This window comes from Homalodisca vitripennis, chromosome 2 (assembly GCF_021130785.1).
Source record: "Homalodisca vitripennis isolate AUS2020 chromosome 2, UT_GWSS_2.1, whole genome shotgun sequence".
In the NCBI taxonomy this organism is placed as follows: domain Eukaryota; kingdom Metazoa; phylum Arthropoda; class Insecta; order Hemiptera; family Cicadellidae; genus Homalodisca; species Homalodisca vitripennis.
In genome coordinates, this window is record NC_060208.1 from 9151505 (window position 1) to 9172480 (window position 20976).

Consider the following 20976-nt stretch of genomic DNA (forward strand, 5'->3'; position numbering starts at 1 on the left):
TTAGGATGTTGATTATTTCCCATCTTTTCATTTAAAAATTTTTGAACTATGTATATTTTGGTATCGTTTCAACAACCTCTTTATACAATCGGGCTTTATCTACTCCTATAAACAGATCGTTACTTTTTGAGAAGTATAGTTGTTTTTGGTACGCTTTGAAATCGTCTATGGATATATGTAATTGTTCTATTTGAGTGCCATCTTTGATTGCCTCTTTTGATAATTTGTTAGCTTTTTCATTACCTGAAATACCTATATGACTTGGAATCCACTGCAGGACAATATTTTTCTTCGATTCTAATATTTGGAATATTTATTGAGAAGATTAGGTGTTGATAAACCTTGGAAGCTGTTTTCTATAGCGCTTACTGCTGCCTGCAAGTATGTTAATATAACAAAATCATTAAAGTCTAAATTATTTATATATTCGATACATTTTAAAATTGCTATTAGCTCGCCTGTCTAACTAGATGAATACGGGTTTAAAGAGTATTGACCTGTATAAAAGGCAGACCCCGTACCATCTTTTGTTTTTGAACCACAGGGATACTTGGTTTTTAATTACTTAAATTTTGTTCCAATTAAAATTCAATTAAATCAAGACATGGTAGGTGTCTCATTCAGTTGCACAAAGTACCAGATCTAAATTGTATAAAACATTAAAAATGTATATTCTAACAGTGTTATGGAACGCTAACAATTATTGAAATGTGGATTAGTAGTAGGCAATGGTTACGTCACGTCATGTTAGGACTTATGAATGAGAGGGGATGTGAATAATCAGACTTTTTCTCATAAATACAGTGGTTGTGTTGCACTGGGGATTACCTGTTGAACTTGAATCCCTTAGTCCTGCTTACTGTATTGAATGAATTGTCATGATATTGCATTAATAAACGTAAATATTATATGCAATACCTATAACAAACGAATTATCTGCAATATATTACGCTCTCAAATAAGCGGCCCAGTCCTCTGACTGTGCTGCCGCTCTAACAATATTCTCTGATTCTCAAGAAGCTCCGCAGAAAATAAAATGCCACTTGGAGAGGAAAAAAATAAAGAATGGTTTCCCATTGCAATAGTCCATAAATTAATTACTAGTAAAATAGTCATAACTTTACAGTGAGTGACACATAGGTTGTGCAGCTAATAAAATTGCTAAACAAGCTAATGGTGGTGATTATGTCAATTTTCAAGTAGACTTTAAATTACTACAGTAGATAGATGTAATATATAGAGAAATAACAAGGAAATTGTTGCTGTAGATTTGAAAATAAGGACCGATGGCACACACGAGGCTGAATTTAAGCAACATAATTATTGTGGTTTGGAATGAGTAATTTGAAAAGACGCTTTATAATGTTATTATATGTAAGATCTGGATACTTCTGTAACGTACCACGATTACATCAGATAAAGCTATTACGTAGTCCTAACTGTAAACCATATGTGACTGTTGTTGAGGAATCAAAGAATTATCAGTGTATATGGTACATTAAAGAATGTGAAAATATGTTTGACGAATTGAGAAAAGAAAATGTTGGAATTCTTCTACATTTCCCAATCCTTCTTACGTGTTTTACCAGTTAGGGCAAATTTTAAATCATAATGAATTAAAAACTGTTTATTTTGCACATTTTCAGTCTTTTTTATAGTATGGTATCATAGTGTGTGGAGGGGCGTTCAAAACAATCATTGGTCCATTAAATGTTATTCAGAAATCGATACTCAAGGCAGCTCTAAATAAATCTAAACATTTTTCATCAAATAAGCTGTTTATAGAATCAAATATAATCACGATTCGTCAGTTATATATCAGGAATGTGATAGTCTACACCTATAGGCACAGGGAGGGAGTACTTGGTCGAACCACTCACAGCTACACTACCAGGGCCGCTGTGGGAGGTAGCGTGCGGGCCCCTGTCATCGAGATGACTGTGAACCTGACAAACGCAAACTACGTGGCGAATTCGTTGTACAGGCGTTTGCCTCCTGTATAAGGGACCTACGGGCCGAACCAACCGGTCTGTTCAAGCGACTAATTACTACCTGACTGCGCACGGTCGGCTCTGATAACGCTGAGTCTCTCCCCACTCTCACTTACCGTTATTAACTACATTTTAATATAACTACTTTCAGTTGTTTTGCCGTCGTGACTGCATATACAACATGTTTAACCACTTGCTTAGATATTTATTTTTATTTTTTGTCGTAACTATTATTTCATTTCGTAAGACTTGATGTGTGAGCTGAATTGTGCTTACTGTAATATATAAGCAGTTGGTAGGCCTGCCCTACACGATAATTAGTAAAAGTAAAGTGCTCTGTAAAATTAACATTATTTTATATGTATTAGTGCGGGTGTCGTAGTTTCAAAGTAGCGCGGGAGTTCAGTTATGTGGACAGGTTTTCCGGTAGAGAGTAACCAAAACTGTGGATGCGTGAGTTTTCCCTGTGTCTAGAAATAAAATCCGACTCGTACTTTGTCAAGACCACTGATAACAGTTTTTGAGGAAGGTCACGTTCGCTTTTACTGGGTTTGCGCATGCGCACATCAATCCCAGGTTTCACAACGCCAGGCACCAAGTTTCCCTGTTGACAGGACTATTCTCGCCCCGCCGCGCCGACCGACGTACCGCCAGCACCGGAATTCCGATGCCCCTGCTTTTTTCTTGTATGCAATTTTTACCTTCTTATGTACTGCAGAGCTAGTATACCTGACAATTGCAGGGAATCACTGTTGTCTACATTTCTTTCAGATTTACTTGCAACTCTTTGTATCTTAGTTCACAAATATAGTAACTATACTCTATTATACAGTGAGTGACTGAAGCAAGACTGATATAACCCTAGAGGAATAAATTTGTTTTATGTGTGTATTTAAAAAATAAATTATAATTTTTTGTTGAATACTCTAAATATGATTTGTGAATCTGAAACTGTTTTTCAAAAGTTTGATTTTGAAAGTGATGTGCAGGGTACTCTTGTGAATTTGACATCTGAACTAAATACTTTATCCTGTGCATATCCTGATTTTTCATTTGAACATTTACACGCACAAATAGCGGTGCTTGTTGACAAAATGGACAAGTTGCGTTCTGTGTGCGATGTTCGGCTAACGGAACTGCAGTCTTCCAATTCGGAGATCAGACTTTTATCTTCCAAACTTGATCTTGAAAAGGAGCAGAGACGATCAGCACTAAACAACTCTTTCGCCCTTCAGGATGAGGCCGAAACCGAAATACGTAACCTCAACAAACGTGTTTTGAATCTTACCGAGGCTCTTAGAGAAAGCGATTCTCGTGTATCTGCCCTGACAACGGAAGTGAATAGATGTGTGATAAACTAAATTCCTCAAGTACAATAGTTAAGAACTTAGAAGATCTTAAAGACACTCAATTATGTACTATCCAAGGTCTTAGTTATAAGTTAGATGTAGCTAATGACCAGTTGGTTAAGCTTATTGATACGAACGCTATGGCGTCTCCTACTGATAAATGGGTAGAGGAAGAATCAATTAACGCCTACATTCAATCATGGGCCACTTCCTCTGAAATGTATAGCAACATTCTTATATTTGACACAGCCACTACGCAACTGTTGAAAATGGGTACTCCCGAATCTGTAGCTGACACTTTGGTTAATTCTACATATTTTTCTTGTACCTTTGTATTCTTTTGTGTTAATAATAATACTGACAAAGACGTAGCAAATGCGGGAACCCATTGGTCTCTAATATTACTTGACAGGGCTATTTCCCAAGCTTACCACTTAGACTCCATCTCTGGTCTGAATCATAGTTCTGCACTTACTCTGGCTAAGAACCTTGGTATTCTTGAGAATAATGTGTTGGAGGTTGACTGTCCTCAGCAGAACAATGGTTTTGAATGTGGGCTAAATGTGTTAGTAAACATCAAACTCATACTTCACTACTACTGTCTTTCAAATGTCAAAAACCCCTTCTTGAAGTGGTACGACATGTTTAACAATAAGTCTGTTGTAAGTAATTCGAGTGAATTTGAGATATTGTCGGATTTGAACGTTTCTAACTCATCTTGTGGTTTATCAGATATTAACAAGTCGGCGTCTCCGGGCCCCGGCGGTGTTTCCAGACCTAATGTAAAATTAGTTAAGAAAAAACAAAGTAATGAATGATATATTGTGAAACCCAAACGAAAAAGTAAGTCAAAATTCAAAACAAACAAAGTTTCATCCAGTTACACTATTGAAATTAAAAATAAATACTCTAAACTTGCGTCGTGCAACTCTGAGCATGATCATGATAGTGGGTCTGAGAACACCTTGTCTGGGGTGTGGAAGACGAGCCTACAAAGAAATGGTCATTGTTATAATTCTGGAGGGTCTCAGGTTGTAAAAAGCAATGAAAGATAGATGTCTGTCTGTAAAGAGGCAAATACTTCTAAGGGGCAACCTTATCGGAAACGTTTCAGTAAGGATGTTTTGGATCCGGCACTCCCGGACAGTAATGTAAATATGAAAAAAGATGTAAATGTTGTATATAGTAATAGATGTTCTGTATATGTTGATCGTAGTCCTAATATTGTAAAAAGTGCTAAAAATCATAAATCTGCCTTAAAGGGTTGCCTTGTAATCGGAGATTCATTACTTAGGCATTCTAGCAAACAATGCGCCCATAGTGGAGCAACTGTTGATATTAATCCTGGTGCAAAAATTGTAAATATCAGGAAAACACTGAATGATCATATAGAGGTTCAACCACCAGTTATCTATTTACATGTCGGCACAAATGACGTGCCTGTAGGCTATGATGGGGGGCCTGGGTATGACGGTGGTTGTGGCAAAAAAGAGGTTTTGCTCAGGATGGCTGAGCTATTGTATACATGTAAGACAGAATTTCCTAATGCTAGGGTAATTTTAAACAGCGTCTTGAGACGTCGTGATATTAACGACTCAGCTCTAGATTACCTGAATGAACAATTGTATTTAATGTGCAACAACTTTAATGTTGAATTTATTGACCTGTACAATTGTATACGTAGGTACCATCTTGCAAAAGATGGAAGACATCTAAATGGGAGTGGTAATTTTAAATTAGGACGCATTATGCTATCAACGTTACTAAAACCTATTCCACAATCCTCAAATTCTGATACAATGGAGTCCTGACCCTCAAATGACACCTTGCTCCCTGAGGCGCCTGTTCCTGTCGTGTCCTTCTGTGGGTCCTCCCCTGCGCTTTCCCATGCTCCTTCTTCCATGCGTTCCGAAGCTTCTTCGGGAAACGGGACGCTGGGAGTGCAAATGGCGGCCACCTAAACTCTCTTAGGCTGGTGCATCAGAACGTGCAGGGTGTTGTGCCTAAATTGTCTCAGGTGGAGGTTATGGTGGATTTGCTTTCACCCCAGATTTTATGTTTCTCAGAACATTTTCTAAAAGAGTGTGAGATGAATGTTTTTGTGTTGTCTGGGTTTGGGGTTGTGTCCGGTTACTGTAGGCCTAGGCCCGCAAAGGGACGAGGCGGTGTGTGCATCCTGCCTCACGAGAGTCTAAAAAAATGTCGTGCTGTTAAGGTTTCGAGATTTTGCATTGAGGGCACTTGTGAACTTGCTTGTATTACAGTGGAGCTAGGTGGTTCCCAGTGTTTGGTTTTACTGTTTATAAACCCCCACTTTCTGACCTTGGTGATATTGAACAGTTTTTTTTAATTCTTTGACTGAATGTCTTGAATCTGTTCTGAAACCTAGCTTTAGAGTTATTATAGTGGGCGATTTCAATATTTATATGTCAAATGAAAACGTAGCTGCCAAACGATTGTCTCATCTCATGTCTTCATTTGGGTTTAGAGACACTATAAAATCCCATACCAGGGAGTTTAATGGGTCTATGAAACGAATTGATAACATCTTTACGAACATCAGTCCATGTGAACTGGACACTCAAGTAGTCGTAACGGCAGTCTCTGATCACCATGCTCAGGTTGCAGATTTAAAGGTTGACATGTCTTCCGTGATAAATGTCCCAAGATCTCAACTCAAACGTCGGATCACAAGGAGTAGCATCCATCTATTAAGATTCGTACTAGCTAAGGAAATGTGGGATGATGTTTTTTGTGCACGGGATGTTAATTCAAAGTTCTCGCTCTTTCTTTCTACTTTGTCCTATTATTTGAACCTTATTGCTCCTATAAAGAAAACAAAATATTGCAAGACCAAATCCATTACTAAGATAGCTCTCAATAAAGATTTACTTGAGCTTCAGGAGAAGGTCCTTGCTATGTACTCCCTAACTAAACATCTTGGTTCTGAACACCCCTTGCGCAAATCTTACCGAGATCTTAAGAGACAGTTTCGGACCAGCATTCACTCTGCCAAGTCTGGATTGGTTTTCAATCACATCAAAAAGGCCCAGAATAAAAACAAGGCCGTTTGGGAAATCATTAGAGACATTCAGCCTAACAAAAAATGTAAGTCTTTCACGAATTTCTCCATAAAGAATGAGTCTGGTTCCTTGATGGTTGATCCCTTGGAAATTTCATGTCAGTTTAATTCCTTTTTCTCTGGAATGGGCGACCGTCTTAGAGGTAGTTCTTTGGAGCCACGCGGCATGAGCCATGTGATGCGGACAGTTGTACCATCGTTATTTCTGAAACCAACAAGTGTCCAGGAAGTAACCTCAGTAATAAGATCCTTAAAGCCTGGCCATTCCGTAGGATCTGATGGTATTTCTTCTAATCTTCTTAAAGACCTTGCTGAGCAATTGGCTTTTCCCTTGGCCCACATAGCGAACGCTACCTTCGAAAGTGGCGTTTTCCCATGCATTCTAAAGCAAGCAGTAGTTAAACCATTACTAAAAAAGGAAGCCCGCATGACATGGAAAACTACAGGCCAATATCTGTCTTATCAACTTTTTCCAAAGTCTTAGAGAAGTTGTACCTCATTCGTTTATTATCTTTTTTGTCCCAAAACAATGCATTTTTTGAAAAACAATTTGGCTTCAGAAAGGGTTTCTCAACACTTGATGCCGTGTTTGACTTCATTAATCGTGTTTCCGTGGCTTTGGATAAGCGTCAGCATACCTTTGGAATTTTCTTGGACCTTCACAAAGCGTTCGATGTTGTTAATCATAAGCTCTTATTGTGTAAACTTTACAACCTTGGAATAAGGGGAAGCTCATTTGACTGGGTCTCTTCATTTTTGTTGGGCCGAAGCCAGGTGGTTGAAATTCCATTTGTTAACGATTCTGGTTGCTAGAGTTATCGATTATCCTCTGTAGAAACAGTAAAATCGGGCGTGCCCCAAGGCTCTGTCCTTGGCCCCATCCTATTTCTGTTATTTGTTAATGACATCTCGTCTAGTGTAGGTATAGGTAATTTGTGTCTCTTTGCGGACGATACTTCTGTCAATATGTCACACGACGTTAGAGAAAACCTGGAGTGTGATATGTTCATACAGGGTAGTCTGCTTCAATGGCTCGAGGATAATCATCTTACTGTGAACACTGCAAAAACAACTTTTCTCGATTTCCATATTAGAGCTCCTACGAGCTGTGATAGTGGTTCGTCCATCATTATTGGGAATTCTGTTATTGAATCGTCAGAGTACACAAATTTTCTGGGCTTGAACTTAGATTCTAGCCTGAAATTTTGTCTTCATATTGACAGTGTATGTAGCAAATTGGGCAGCGGAATCTTTGTATTGCGTCGACTGTCCCATTTTGCTAATAGAGATATTCTTTTGGCTGGATATTATGGATGTATTTACCCACACCTTACCTACGGACTGCCTATTTGGGGGTCTGAAAAATATACCAGGACACAATACATTTTTCGGCTTCAAAAGAAAACTCTCAGGATTGTGTTGGGGTTAGCTAGAAACCAATCATGTAGGGTGTATTTCCGAACCAACAAAGTACTTACATTCCCGTGCCTATACATCCTTGAGACCTTAACCTTCCTAAGGAAAAACATGCATATTTTTTACCTCTGATCTATCTAAATATTACAACTTAAGAAAATTTTTCCGTTTGCCAACTCCAAAGCACCGTACATCATTTTTTGAAAGACAGTTGTATTACTCTTCGGTTAAATTATTTAACCATCTCCCGTTAGAATTGAGATCCGAAGAAGTAGTACCTAAATTCAGATCTAAACTTAAGTGTTTTTTAATTGATAGAGTATTACTCTGTTAGAGATTATTTGATGTCCCATTAATATTAAGTAATTAAGATACATTGTTGTTCTTTTTATTAAATGTATATTGACCTTTGTCATGCAATGTATTTTATTGTTGATTGACAAATAAACGCTTTGACTTTGACTATATATATATATATATATATATATATATATATATATATATATATATATATATATATATATATAGTCAAACATTGTGTGTGTGTGTGTGTGTGTGTGTGTGTGTGTGTGTGTGTGTGTGTGTTCTATTGACATTGTTTTAATTAACTAAGAGCTCGCCGTCACGCACAGGCCTCGGCCCATGTGGCGGTATTTTCATAATAGTATGCTTGGAATTGTAATTATTGTATATTTGAAAATAAAGATGAATTTGATTCTCTCCAAACGGATCATTATCATCTCTGGTGGTAACACATTTATCTCAGACGTGAAAATCAAGACTTGAAATAACAAATAAGATTTATAGCACAAAACCATTCTAAACAATTGAACTTTACTAATTAATAATGAAATAAAAGCTACAGAGTGAAAAGTTATTGATATAAATTAAATGTAAAGGGAAAAGTACGCGTGGTTTGGCGTTTTGATAATAATTGCAAGCCCAACAAGAAAAAAAAAATAAAAGACATGAGAAGAAGCAACAACTTAAATAACAACAGATGCCAAACTTGTGAAATGGAAGAAAATGTTTTTTAGTTAGAGGCTGATGTTTATAAAATTACTCTTATCTTAGTTTAGTTTTAATTTCATGACTCAAGTTTGTTAGTAAACTTTGTGATACTGCACTGTTAACAACTTAAGTGGTATAATGTGTGTGTGGTCTAAACTAAGAAACGGAGGTTAAAACATCTTACTGAAAATACAGAATACGTAGTTTTTTACATTACAAATACAGTATACATTTTCAGTTCCAGTAGTAAACTAAGAAAATGTCACTTAATATGAAGTGCGTGTGGGAGTTAAGAAGACTGACAAACGATACAACAAAATCTGACAATCCCATTTTTCATGTTCTACAAAAAGGCATAGTAAGTTTAATAAATAAGTATTAAGTAATAATGACCTATAACAAAGATTTATCCCTTAATGCAAGTGTGAAAATGTAAAAAATTTTTAAAATCAAGTGATTCTACTTATAGCCTAGTATATATATATATATATATATATATATATATATATATATATATATATATATATATAATATATACACTAGGCCAATGGCCCTGTATGAGTTCAGTTCAGTTACCTGAGCTGATGGTTTTGACATGTAACATTTGAGGTGTCAGGGCTGATTATAGACTACTGTAGAAGTACTAAGCATTGAACTAATGTTTACCCTCCATCGAATAACTGTTCAAGAGTAAAGTACAATAAGCGGACCTGGTTTTTTTATATTGATATTGACAAACGATATTACTTGATTATAACTAAAGAAATAATGAACTTACTAGTTATTGAACATTAGCTAATTTGTATCAACTTTAAACACTTTCATTGCCTTGTCTCAATTAATGTATTGTCTTTTATAGACAATAACACAGCCAAAACCTTGTGAAGTATCATGAAACGAAGTTTAAAAAGTGGCATATCAGCCGACCTGCTTGCTGGTAATCACTGTGAGTATTTGTAACTTACAGAAGAGAAGTACAGTTTTCATAGAGAGGAAGCTTTAACAACTTCTTGAAATCAGTTAATCATTGATACCCAGGGGAAAACATAAATAGTTACGCATATTTGTTTTATAGTTTGTTAAGTGTTATCATTACGTTATTATTTATGAGTTTTTCCGGTACTTTGGGATTATACCGACCACACCAGTATGAAGAACACAAAAATAGAAATTTATAGAAACAAACATGATAGAACGAAAAAAAACAACTCTTCAATTACAAAATTACAAACTTACAAGCATTTCCAGGTATTGTGATCGGTATTGTTGTCGCTGTTATCTTATCTTTCTCGAGAATCCTGATTACGGCAGGCCGCGCGGCATCACGTGATTTGCACGGTACATCATTGCCTTTCCATTACAATTCAATTTATATTTCTGATTAGCCCCTCTAGAATTTGATATTTTACTGATAGGTACTATCTCGAGGGATGTTTTTCTTTCGTCGACATCAGCGCGGGGTAGCACCGAAGGTGCTGTCGAAGCCCGCGCTGATGGCCGGAGGCACTCGCATTTTGGGTGGCGGAATGTGATCAAGAATAAAAACAAGTTTTGAGTGTTTTTTTAATAAAAAAGTTTAGTTTGGTAAATGTTTGTTTTTGTTGAATTTTTGTGTTTGGAGAAATGTAGAGGTAAAACACGGAAGTACAACAAAGCGATGCTGAACGGGCGGCGAGACTCTGCAATCACGTTATCTACTAGACGCTCGACTTTGACCTCTGTCTGAGGATGGGGAGGTGTTTGCGATAAGACAATTCCTGTTTTATATTGACGAAATATTGTTCTACGCTAATCTAGTAATCAGTAGAAACGAAATGTGAAATAACGATTCATGTCTGGGTGTGGTCGGTATAATCCCAAAGTACCGTTTTTCCTTTTTCCAGTTCTAATTGTTTGTTTGATCGTTTTAGGTCCTTTATTATGAGAATATCACTATGTGTATGATATTAATTATTTTAATTTCAAATATGATTGTTATTATTACTATAGATTTGTTGATATGATTGATAGACTCGTATTCAATATGTGAATATGGTACTTTGGGATTATACCGACCACACCCAGACATCAACCGTTATTTGACATTTAGCTTCTGCTGATTACTAGATTAGCGTAGAACAATATTTCATCAATATAAAACAGGAATTGTCTTATCGCAAACCCCTCCCCATCCTCAGACAGAGGTCAAAATCGAGCGGTCTAGTAGATAACGTGACTGCAGAGTCTCACTGCCCTTTCAGCTGGTCCGCCGCATTGTTGTACTTTCGTGCCACACAGTGTCTGTCGAGTACGTTGCTTTGTTGTACTTCCGTGTTTTACTGTGTGTGTAATAGATTAGTGATGGGTGACACTATGAGAATTTGGGATTTACCCAGGAATGAAGAGGGGGCCATTCGTTTTTTTACAAGATCATGACTAGTTGCCTAAATCTAAAATATGCATGGTGGTCGGCAGTTGCGGCTGAAGGCGGAAATCGACTACACTTACTCATCCTTGATATTGCTGCATTCTGGGCGTCACAGGAAACCCATTAACAATTGATAATCGTTGTAAATTTGTAATTTTGTAATTAAAAGTTGTTTTTTTTTTTGTTCTATAATGTTTGTTTCTATAAATTTGTATTTTTGTGTTCCTCATACTGGTGTGGTCGGTATAATCCCAAAGTACCGTGAATATTAAGTATCGATGATAATACTAATCGATATAAAATCCAGGTCTGCTTATCGTACTCTACCCCTATGCAGTCTTTCTCCAGACAAAAAACACTTCATTGATTCATCCATAGGGTCACAATACGTTTTTATGAGTTTTCCAAACTGGGTCAACGTTAATAAGCGGCCTACACTCTTTATGCAGTTGTTTTTATCCAAGTAAATAATACGATATTGCAATTTATTTAATAAAACATATGATTCCTACTTATTATTTACAGTCATTTGTCACGTAAAAAAAAAAAAACAAAAAAAACAGCAAGAAGTAACTACTCTGTGAGGAATTTGAAAATGACGATGAATATAAGGAAATTATATGATAGATTTCTAGATATACACATGTGTTTGGATACTGCCTTCAAAAATACAGTTGATCACTGCTATCTGCGCAATCTATAAATGTGGTAACATATTTCTGATGTGTAGGTTTAAGCCATTGTTGGATTTGTTATTTTGTTATGTTATTGACAATTGTTATGTTTTATAATTCTTATTTCATATGATTAATATAGAATATAGAATTTGTATTATATATCGAATGGTTTGATAATAACAATCAAATAACAAGTGTGGGCCGCTTATTAAAGTCTCCCCTCCGAACATTCTAACTTCTTTAAATACTTATTAATAATATTATATTATTCAAAATAGAATTTATTTAGGGTAGCTGTACAATAAGTGGATTCGGTTTTTATATCAATTAGTATACTCATAGATACTTAATATTTATATATTGAATACAAGTCTAGCCTATCAATTATATTGAAATATCTATAGTCATAAGAACAATTATTTGAAATTAAAATAATTAATATAATCCACATAGTGACAATATCATAAATAATAAACAGGCTATAATCCTCAAACAAACAACTAGAAATTGGAAATAAGAAAAATTCATGAATTATAATGAAATAACAGCATAACAAACATTTATAGCACAAAATACGATGCTTAACTATTTGTTTTCTCCTGGGTAGCAATGATTAAGACAAGAAGTTGTTGAAAGCATCCTCTCTAGAAAACTGTACTTCTCTTCTGTACAAATGCTCACATACATGATATGCAAGCAGATCGGCTGATATGCTACTTCTTAAACTTTGTTTCACTGTCCTTCACTAGTTTTTGACTGTGTTATTGTTAATAAAGGACAATACTTTTTACATTACAGTGTTTAAAGTTGATACAAGTTAGTTATTGTTAAAAAATCAGTATTGGTTCATTACATCGATAGTTATAATGAAGTAATTTTGTTTCTCAATATCGATAAAAAAAACCAGGTCTGCTTATCGTACTCTACCCTTTATTTATCATAAGCTATTTATATAGCTCTTTTAAAAGATGGTAAAACCTTAGAAATTATGAAATTGAAATAGGCTACCTAAGAAGTAAAAATATTCGATACTTCTTATAAATTTGATTAACTGACTTTGGGCAAAAGAATATTTGATATTAATGCTCTTTCTTCATTTAGCTTTAGTTAATGTAGTCACTGAATTTGCAAGCAGTTTTAGCTCAGTACAGGTCAATACATTAGGGTCTAATATTAATTTGTTGTTAACCACATACTATCAATTAATATTTGAATACTAACTAACGGGTATAACTCGACTAACTTACTGGTGTGAAACTGCTAAAGGATTCCACCAAGGAGTTTCCCTTACTACCCCACCCTACTTAACCAGTTCCCACCACTTACAGAACCAAGAAGAAAATGGTGGACGAAAGTCATTGAAAACTAATCTATAAACTTACAAATGAAATCTGTTCTAAATGATAAGTTTCACTACTTAACTGCTGAGTTTATAGCTGTAGTGTAATGGCTCTCTGTCGAGTTTATTTTACAATAAATTATAAACAATCACTTGTATTGATTGAGGTATTTACTAAGAACGAACACATGAAAGTATACTAGAAGTAGGTAATACATGAATGAGTGGTTACTCTAGTTTGGGGCGGAAGAAAATCTGGTGGTGAAGAGGGGAGTAGTAATAAATAATATATCTCTTACCTTAGTAATCTTATAAAATTGTAAAGTTGAAATGGAAGTTTTTACCTCTTAAAAGTATTATTTTTTTGCACTGTATATACTATTTACAGCAACTTCACACTTTTAGTAGTTTTTGAGTGAGTGGTGGTCGGCAAAGTAGGGCGTCGCATACAGAGCTACATATAAATATGTTATAAAAATACAACCGCCTCTATTCAATGACTTGCCACCTGACTCACAAGCAATGACATCGGTCTTCCCAGCTGGATCATGGCAAGAAACTTATGTAACACGTAGATTTTGTTTTGTTTTGGTATGTACTGATTTTATTTTAGTATTGTTACAGTGCTAGAAATCAATTTGTTTCAATCGAGTGTCAAGGAACAAATTGATCACATCAAAATGCACTTAAAGCAAAAAGTGGCAGACATACAGTCAACATTAAAACTTGTGAAAGGGCTAAATACACGTAGATTTTACGTAGAGCACTATTTCTGGTAAGCTGTTATAGACAAAAGAAGTTTTGGCAGCTTATAGACCATGCAGGAAGAAGAGCATCTTCTGTAACAATAAAAGAAGAGTACAATGATAAAGAAAAAGCTTTCCAAACAATCCTACTAACTTCGAATAGGTTGTACAACGTTCATGTAACGAGAAAAATGTGTATTTTTGCTAAGTATAATTGCATTTCAAGACCTTGATGATAACATACTGGAATAATATATATAGCAAAATAAATAAGATTCAATTTTATGTACTTGACAGTTTGTTTCTGTTTTCAGTCTATTGCTGGCCGTACTGCAGATTGCGAAATTAAATGTATGACCTGCAACGCGGTATCAAGAAAACACTTCAGAATCCACCTGATGGATGATGGCTCCATTTTCATCAGGGATCTTAAAGTTAGTACCATGGATAATTGTTTCAATTCAACTGTTGATTGTGTTCCATTTCTTCATTTTATAGCCTCACTATGTTGCACTTTTATGGATGCTGATAAGAATTCAAAGCTTATTAAGTATGTTAAAAAGATTTATTTTAAAAGCCTTTTCATCAATCTAAAAACTGAGTAAAAATGTCTAATAAATGGGTTTACGCTGAACACGAGAGAAGGTAGAGGCTGCATCCGGGTCTGAGAATGAGCAGAATGGTCCTACAGTCGACTTCCCCCAGAGTAGCGTCTGACCTTCTCTTCTTAAGTAGATTGGTGTCTTCTCGAGTTATGGGTCTGATTACGAACATGATCACTTCAGGAATCATCTTCACAGAGACGACATTCTTCCGGAGGATCTGCTTTGTAGTATGTGTGGTGAGCAGGAGGAAACTGCTGAACACCTGCTCTTTGACTGTCCTGCAAGGGAGTGCTACGCCATCTTTGGTAGTCTGGACAAGAGGGGAGAATTTCTCCAGGACCTGATCGGTTTTCAGCATATAAGTAAAAAATCTACTTCTTTTCACACTTCTGTTATTTATAAGGATAGAATGTACAGTGTGAGTAAATCTTTGCCGAAGTTAAAATGAATTCTTTTCAGACTGCATTATGTAACAAAAATTGAAAAACTGTACTAAAAGGCTTATCCCACTAATATTATAAATGCGGATGTTTGAATGTTTGGATGTTTGGAGGTTTATCCACGAATCACGCTGAAACTGCTATACGGATTGTGCTGAAATTTGGAACAGGTATAGCTTTTGGTCTGAATTAACATTTAGAGTGCTTTTTACCACCTATAACACATTCATTTCACCAAATAAAGTCGAATTCAAATTGAAAAATTAGTTTGTTTACATTCGAATGTTATGATAAGCACGAAACGTATTTTGACAGCTATAGTTCGACAAACTTTCTGAAACATCTGTTTACATTTGAATTTTATCAATAATAAGTAAACAGTGCTTGATCGGTAGTGTAATGCAGATAGTAAATAAAACATTAACATATAAATTTTACTCCATATTATGCAAGTGACGAATTTAAATCATCTAATGTATTAAATACTGTTATAAAACTAACCTTAATGAACAAAGTTATGAATGTTTTCACATAAGTTACTTTAAACTGGCGGGCTTCCTTGACATTATGATATTACATTTTAACAATGGCTAATGGAAAAACAGAGAAATGAATACTAACATGCCTCGACGATTCATTCTTTCCCTGACTACAGTCCAAAAAACAAGTGTAACGCAAAACTTTAATAACGATTATTTTGGAAAGTTGCAAAACCTTAATAAGAATTTCCCTCTTATACCTAAAGTACATAGTAAGTAGGTAGGACTCTCCCCTAGGTTGTAATAGGCTTTTCAGTCCTAATTATGTGTGTATTTTCTTCATTAGGACAAGGTAAACTCAACTATGTCAACACGATTTTGACCAAAGTAGATTTCCGAGAACTAGATAATCGAACGTATGTAAAATTTAATCAAGGCAATATGGCAAGCTAAACTGTGACACAGTAGGTAAGTGAATTTAAATGGTCTTAAGTAGGCACTATTTAACCGAAGTAGGCATCTCAGTCCTACGTAAATATATATATATATATACTTGCTCCCGGTGGAGCAAGTACTTTTTGTGATTCAATGTTTATTGAAATTAAATAAGGCTATTGCCATGTATACAATTTAATGTAAAATATATATATATATATATATATATATATATATATATACAGGGTGTATATTATGTCTGGAAACACCCAAATATATCCTTTAATAATTTAAATATAAATTTGAAACCTCTTACAAACGTGATAGAGATTGGGCATCTACCTTTTTGGAACAATGTTTTGTTATGTCACACAACGGGGGGACGTCCTGCCGAGGGTATCGTGAATATTCTTAATGGAAGCCTATACCTTGTGATACATAATTTTAAAGGTAATAGCTTACTGAATTGAATGCCACAAACCGCATCTCAAAGGAATTATTCTATCAGAAAATAGAGCATTTTTAGTATTGAAAATTTACTGATGTTCAACAATGTAATTTTAACATGGTTCTTGCCACAAAATGTGTTACACTAATTTTTTAGCATTTTTTAAATGTTCAATTAAATAAAACAAAAATTTCATTTTAAGCTGGTTCTATTAGCACAAATTTGCCAGTTTTTATTACAGTACAATTATGGAAATACTTAATGTTATTGATTTCTTATTACAAATAAAAAGTAATGTTATGCTGTTAGAAAAGTCTTACAACAAACGTTTTACCTGCATTTGGTGTCAAAGCAATTGTTTCGAACTGTGTTCCTTCTACGGTTTTGACAATGAGCCAATCTTGTGTAAAATGATTCGACAGAGTTGCCTAACATTTCTTCAGTTATCAAAGCAATCTCCTCTATAATCCTGTTTCTTAGGTCTTCCAAATTATGAGGCTTTCTTTCTATAAACATTGGATTTTAAATGACCCCATAGGAAATAATCGATTGGTGACAAATCCGGAGATCTTGGAGGCCATTCGATTTCTCCTCTTCGGCCAATCCATTTATGAGGAAACCTTAAATCCAAATACTCTCTTACTTGTCTCCCATAATGGGGTGGAGCATCATCCTGCTGAAAACCATACATTATCGAAGTATTCTCCCTGATGCAATTTGAATAGCTGGGATTATTTCATTTTGGAGCATATTGTAGTAAAGTTCGGCATTTAAAATTTCCATTGATGAAAAAGGGTCCAACAATTTTGTTACCTAAAATTCCACACCATACGTTCAGTTTTTGTGGTTGCTGTGAATGGGGACTCAGTAATCCAATGTGGGTTTTCACTAGCCCAGTAACGGCAATTGTGCCTGTTAACATTGCCATTTAGGAAAAAAGTTGCCTCATCAGAAAATAGTATGTTGGTCAGAAAATCTCTATTGTCATCACATTTGCGCATCACAAGTTCACAAAATTCAACTCTTCTGTCGTAATCATCCTCACTTAAACTGTTGGACTAAATGAACTTTAAATGGTTTGTATTTATTAATTTTCAAAATCTTACTCACAGACATAGGGTGGCATATCATGTTTGCTGTGCAGCTTTTCTGAGCGATGTATGTGGGTCTTCAATAAATGTTTGAAAAACATCTAGTGCATGTTCTTCATCTGTTGCAGATTGTATGCCTACCCCGACTTTGGCCGATTACGTACACTCCCTGTCATTTCAAAACGCTCAATAGTTTTTGATATTGTCGAAAACACTTATGGGATTCCTTTCGGGGAAAGTGTCATTAAACAAATTACAAACTTCCCCGATAAGATCTTTGACGATCGCCATGTATCCTCGCATCATCATCAACAGAGTAATTCGTTCTCTTTCAGACAATTCCATTAAAATGCCAAATAAAAACTGAACTACTGTAATTAGATAACTTGTTGACAGCAAGCTTAGACCTGTCTAGTGAAAGCTCCATGCTCAACAAACTGAAACCTGTAGACCAGATGATTAATAACACAATAATGTTTCTCATAGGCTAGTGACCTTTGTCTCTTTAAACCTTCCTGCTGACTGGAAAACACCAAGTACAGATTCATAAGTAATCAGAGAAAGTGACTCATAAGTTTTATTCATTGTAATAAAAACTGGTACAATTTGTACTAATGAAAACCAGCTTAAAAAATAAATTGTTTATTTTATTTTAATTGAACATTTAAAAAATGCTGAAAATTAGTGTAAACAACATTTGTGTGGCAAGAACCATGTTAAAATTACATTGTTGAACATCAGTAAATTTTCAATACTAAAAATGCTCTATTTTCTGATAGAATAATTCCTTTGAGATGCGGTTTGTGGCATTCAATTCAGTAAGCTATTACCTTTAAAATTATGTATCACAAGGTATAGGCTTCCATTAAGAATATTCACGATACCCTCGGCAGGACGTCCCCCGTTGGTGTGACATAACAAAACATGTTCCAAAAAGTAGATGCCCAATCTCTATCACGATTGTAAGAGGTTTCAAATTTTATATTTAAATTATTAAAGGATATATTTGGGTGTTTCCAGACATAATATACACCCTGTATATATATATATATATATATATATATATATATATATATATTTCTTCTTCGTCAGAACAACAAGGCAAACTCTACTATAGTACTGGAAATATCTTAGACCTGAAATATATGACAAGGACTCGAAATATACGCTTTTTGACCGAAGTAAGTTTCCGAGACCTGTGTGATCTGAGATTTGTGTTTTTTTGATCGGGATGACAAGGTAGATTTAGCTGTGACGTTAAGTATATAATTAATTAGAACCAGAAATGCTCCTACACGTGCCAAACATGATATAATAATTAAGTTAAACTCTGATACTATTTACCATGAACTTAAATAATATCTAGCTGATGTATGCCTACTTACGTTTTAAAATTTTTATAGGACTCCTATCATATTACATCATAATTCCTTTTAACAAGTAATATAAGGACTTTGGTTCTAAGATTGCGTGTGAAGCCGCGGGTAACAGCTAGTTAAATATAAAAAAAAACTTTTAAACTGGTAGCTGCAAGAACTGGTGATATTTCCATTTTCTAGTATATTACAAATTAAAGAACTTCTAAAAAACAAAGTTTTGTCAGATCACAACTTAAAGAAGCTTTAGAGGGAGTTTTTAGCTACTTGAAAGTAAATATAAATGAAGTTGAGATGTATAGAATAACAGAAGAGGAGGAGCTTTCCCGAAGAATTTGTCACCTAATTGATTCTTTGCACTAAACAAAATTTAATTGGGGTAACAGGAAGCAAGCTTCCAATGCACTCCAAAAAGATATATAATTGATTAGAGAAGATTACACAATAGAAAAGTTAAGAGATTAAAGGTAAAAAACTGTACACCTTGAGACAGTACAGGAAGTTAAAATAACAAGTACAGTAAAACTACACTGTCTACATCCTCAGAATATTGTCAACGAACTCAGCAAAATTATGTATAGTTTGTATCAGAACCAAGTAGAAAGCCAAGATTTTTTTTATTAAAAATCTGAAATGCCTAATTTTTGCCAGTTTTATGATATTTAATCAGTAAGTATAGCTCTTTTGCTGCATATATTAGACTTTAATTAGTTTATGATTTAATCCTTTTACATATTGTGGCTATTTGTGGAATTTTATGGTACACGTTCAAATCTCTTGTCTCTCGTATTTAAAATTTGTTGTCTTTATGCATTTTTGTGTTTTAGAGAAAATGTTTTAATTATTTATTACCAAGTCAAAATAAAATCTTTTTTTTTAATGGTGAATAGTAGCATATGTCTGAAAAATATTGTTATTGTCAACAATAGTGTAGTAAGCTCATCAGAAATATACAAAATAATATCTTTAGTTTTACATGTGGTTTTTGTTGTCGCCATTTTCAGTTTAAGACCACAAATACAAACTTTTCTTTTTCCCTGTGTTTACTAACTTCTCATATAAGGTAATGCATAACAAAATGTTTTGGAATCTTTTAGATTTATCAATAATTGTGGGATGACAAATTTAAATACTGTAAATGAATTTATAGCCCAGTTGAAAATATTGGTATATACAGAGTTGCTGGTCTACTGTCCGTAAAGTGTTCAACAAACATTAAATTATTACATTACACTGTAGTTATTAACATGGTGTTTCAGAGTCTTAACGGAACGTTTCTTGGTGATGAGAAAGTGATAGCAAACCGTGACATATCCCTGCAGCATGGTGACGTCATCGGTATGGGTGCCCATCTTAACAATAGGGAAGATGAAAATTTTGTCTTTCAGTTGTACCAAAGGATACTGAAAGAGGTTCGTATATCTTAAAGTTTATATCAATCTAGTTATTTTGTTCCGTAAAATTAGTCTTGAATTTATTGGAATTGTATTTATCAGTTTGGATAGTTTAGAAATAATTTTTAGTTTAAAACTAATAGTACATCTCCCGCATAGCGTCTGCCTATCTTGTATTTGTAGCGAAACTTGTTGACCGTTAGTTTGATGTTCTCGGAAGATAAAGACTAACGTAATATAATATTTAGTGTAATCTAACAGAACGATTATCACAAGGTATGTTTATGTTGCACTGATGAAATATGCAGGTAACATATACTAGCTGTTAAGGTAAATACTATTGTAGGAAGTTTTTGAGTGAATTTTTTCACGCTGCATATTTTACCCAAATATATTGATTTTGGGTGTTTTGCATGCATTTGAAAGAAATTCACACAGTCAAACAACAAACTTTTGGCTTATATTATTAGATGAGTTTCATTAAAACTAGGTATCATAATAAATGAAGAAATTTTCATTTACAAAAGTTAAAAAAAATACACCAGAAATATAATTTTACAGTATTTTAATATCTCTTGGTAGCATATAAATAAATAAGCATGATATAGAATATCAAGTTAAAAATTAACTCATTTGGTATCTTCCTATGGTATGGTTTCTGATGTAGTTCCTGATATAGAGCCATGTTAT

At 34.6% G+C, this 20976-nt stretch overlaps 1 protein-coding gene across 3 annotated transcripts in view; it reads left to right on the forward strand.

The window, feature by feature from the left end:
* Positions 1-8733: 8733 nt before the first annotated feature.
* LOC124353514 overlaps positions 8734-20976 on the forward strand; it is an 86957-nt gene continuing 74714 nt past the window's right edge. For 2 of the 3 annotated variants that reach the window (XM_046803382.1, XM_046803383.1), the window contains exons 1-3: positions 8743-9207; positions 14333-14452; positions 20152-20304. In XM_046803382.1, the coding sequence (XP_046659338.1) occupies positions 9109-9207; positions 14333-14452; positions 20152-20304 (372 nt within the window). In that variant the 5' untranslated portion in view covers positions 8743-9108. Of the gene's footprint in view, positions 9208-14332; positions 14453-20151; positions 20305-20976 lie in introns of all 3 variants that reach the window. The other variant, XM_046803384.1, reaches the window with a different exon arrangement.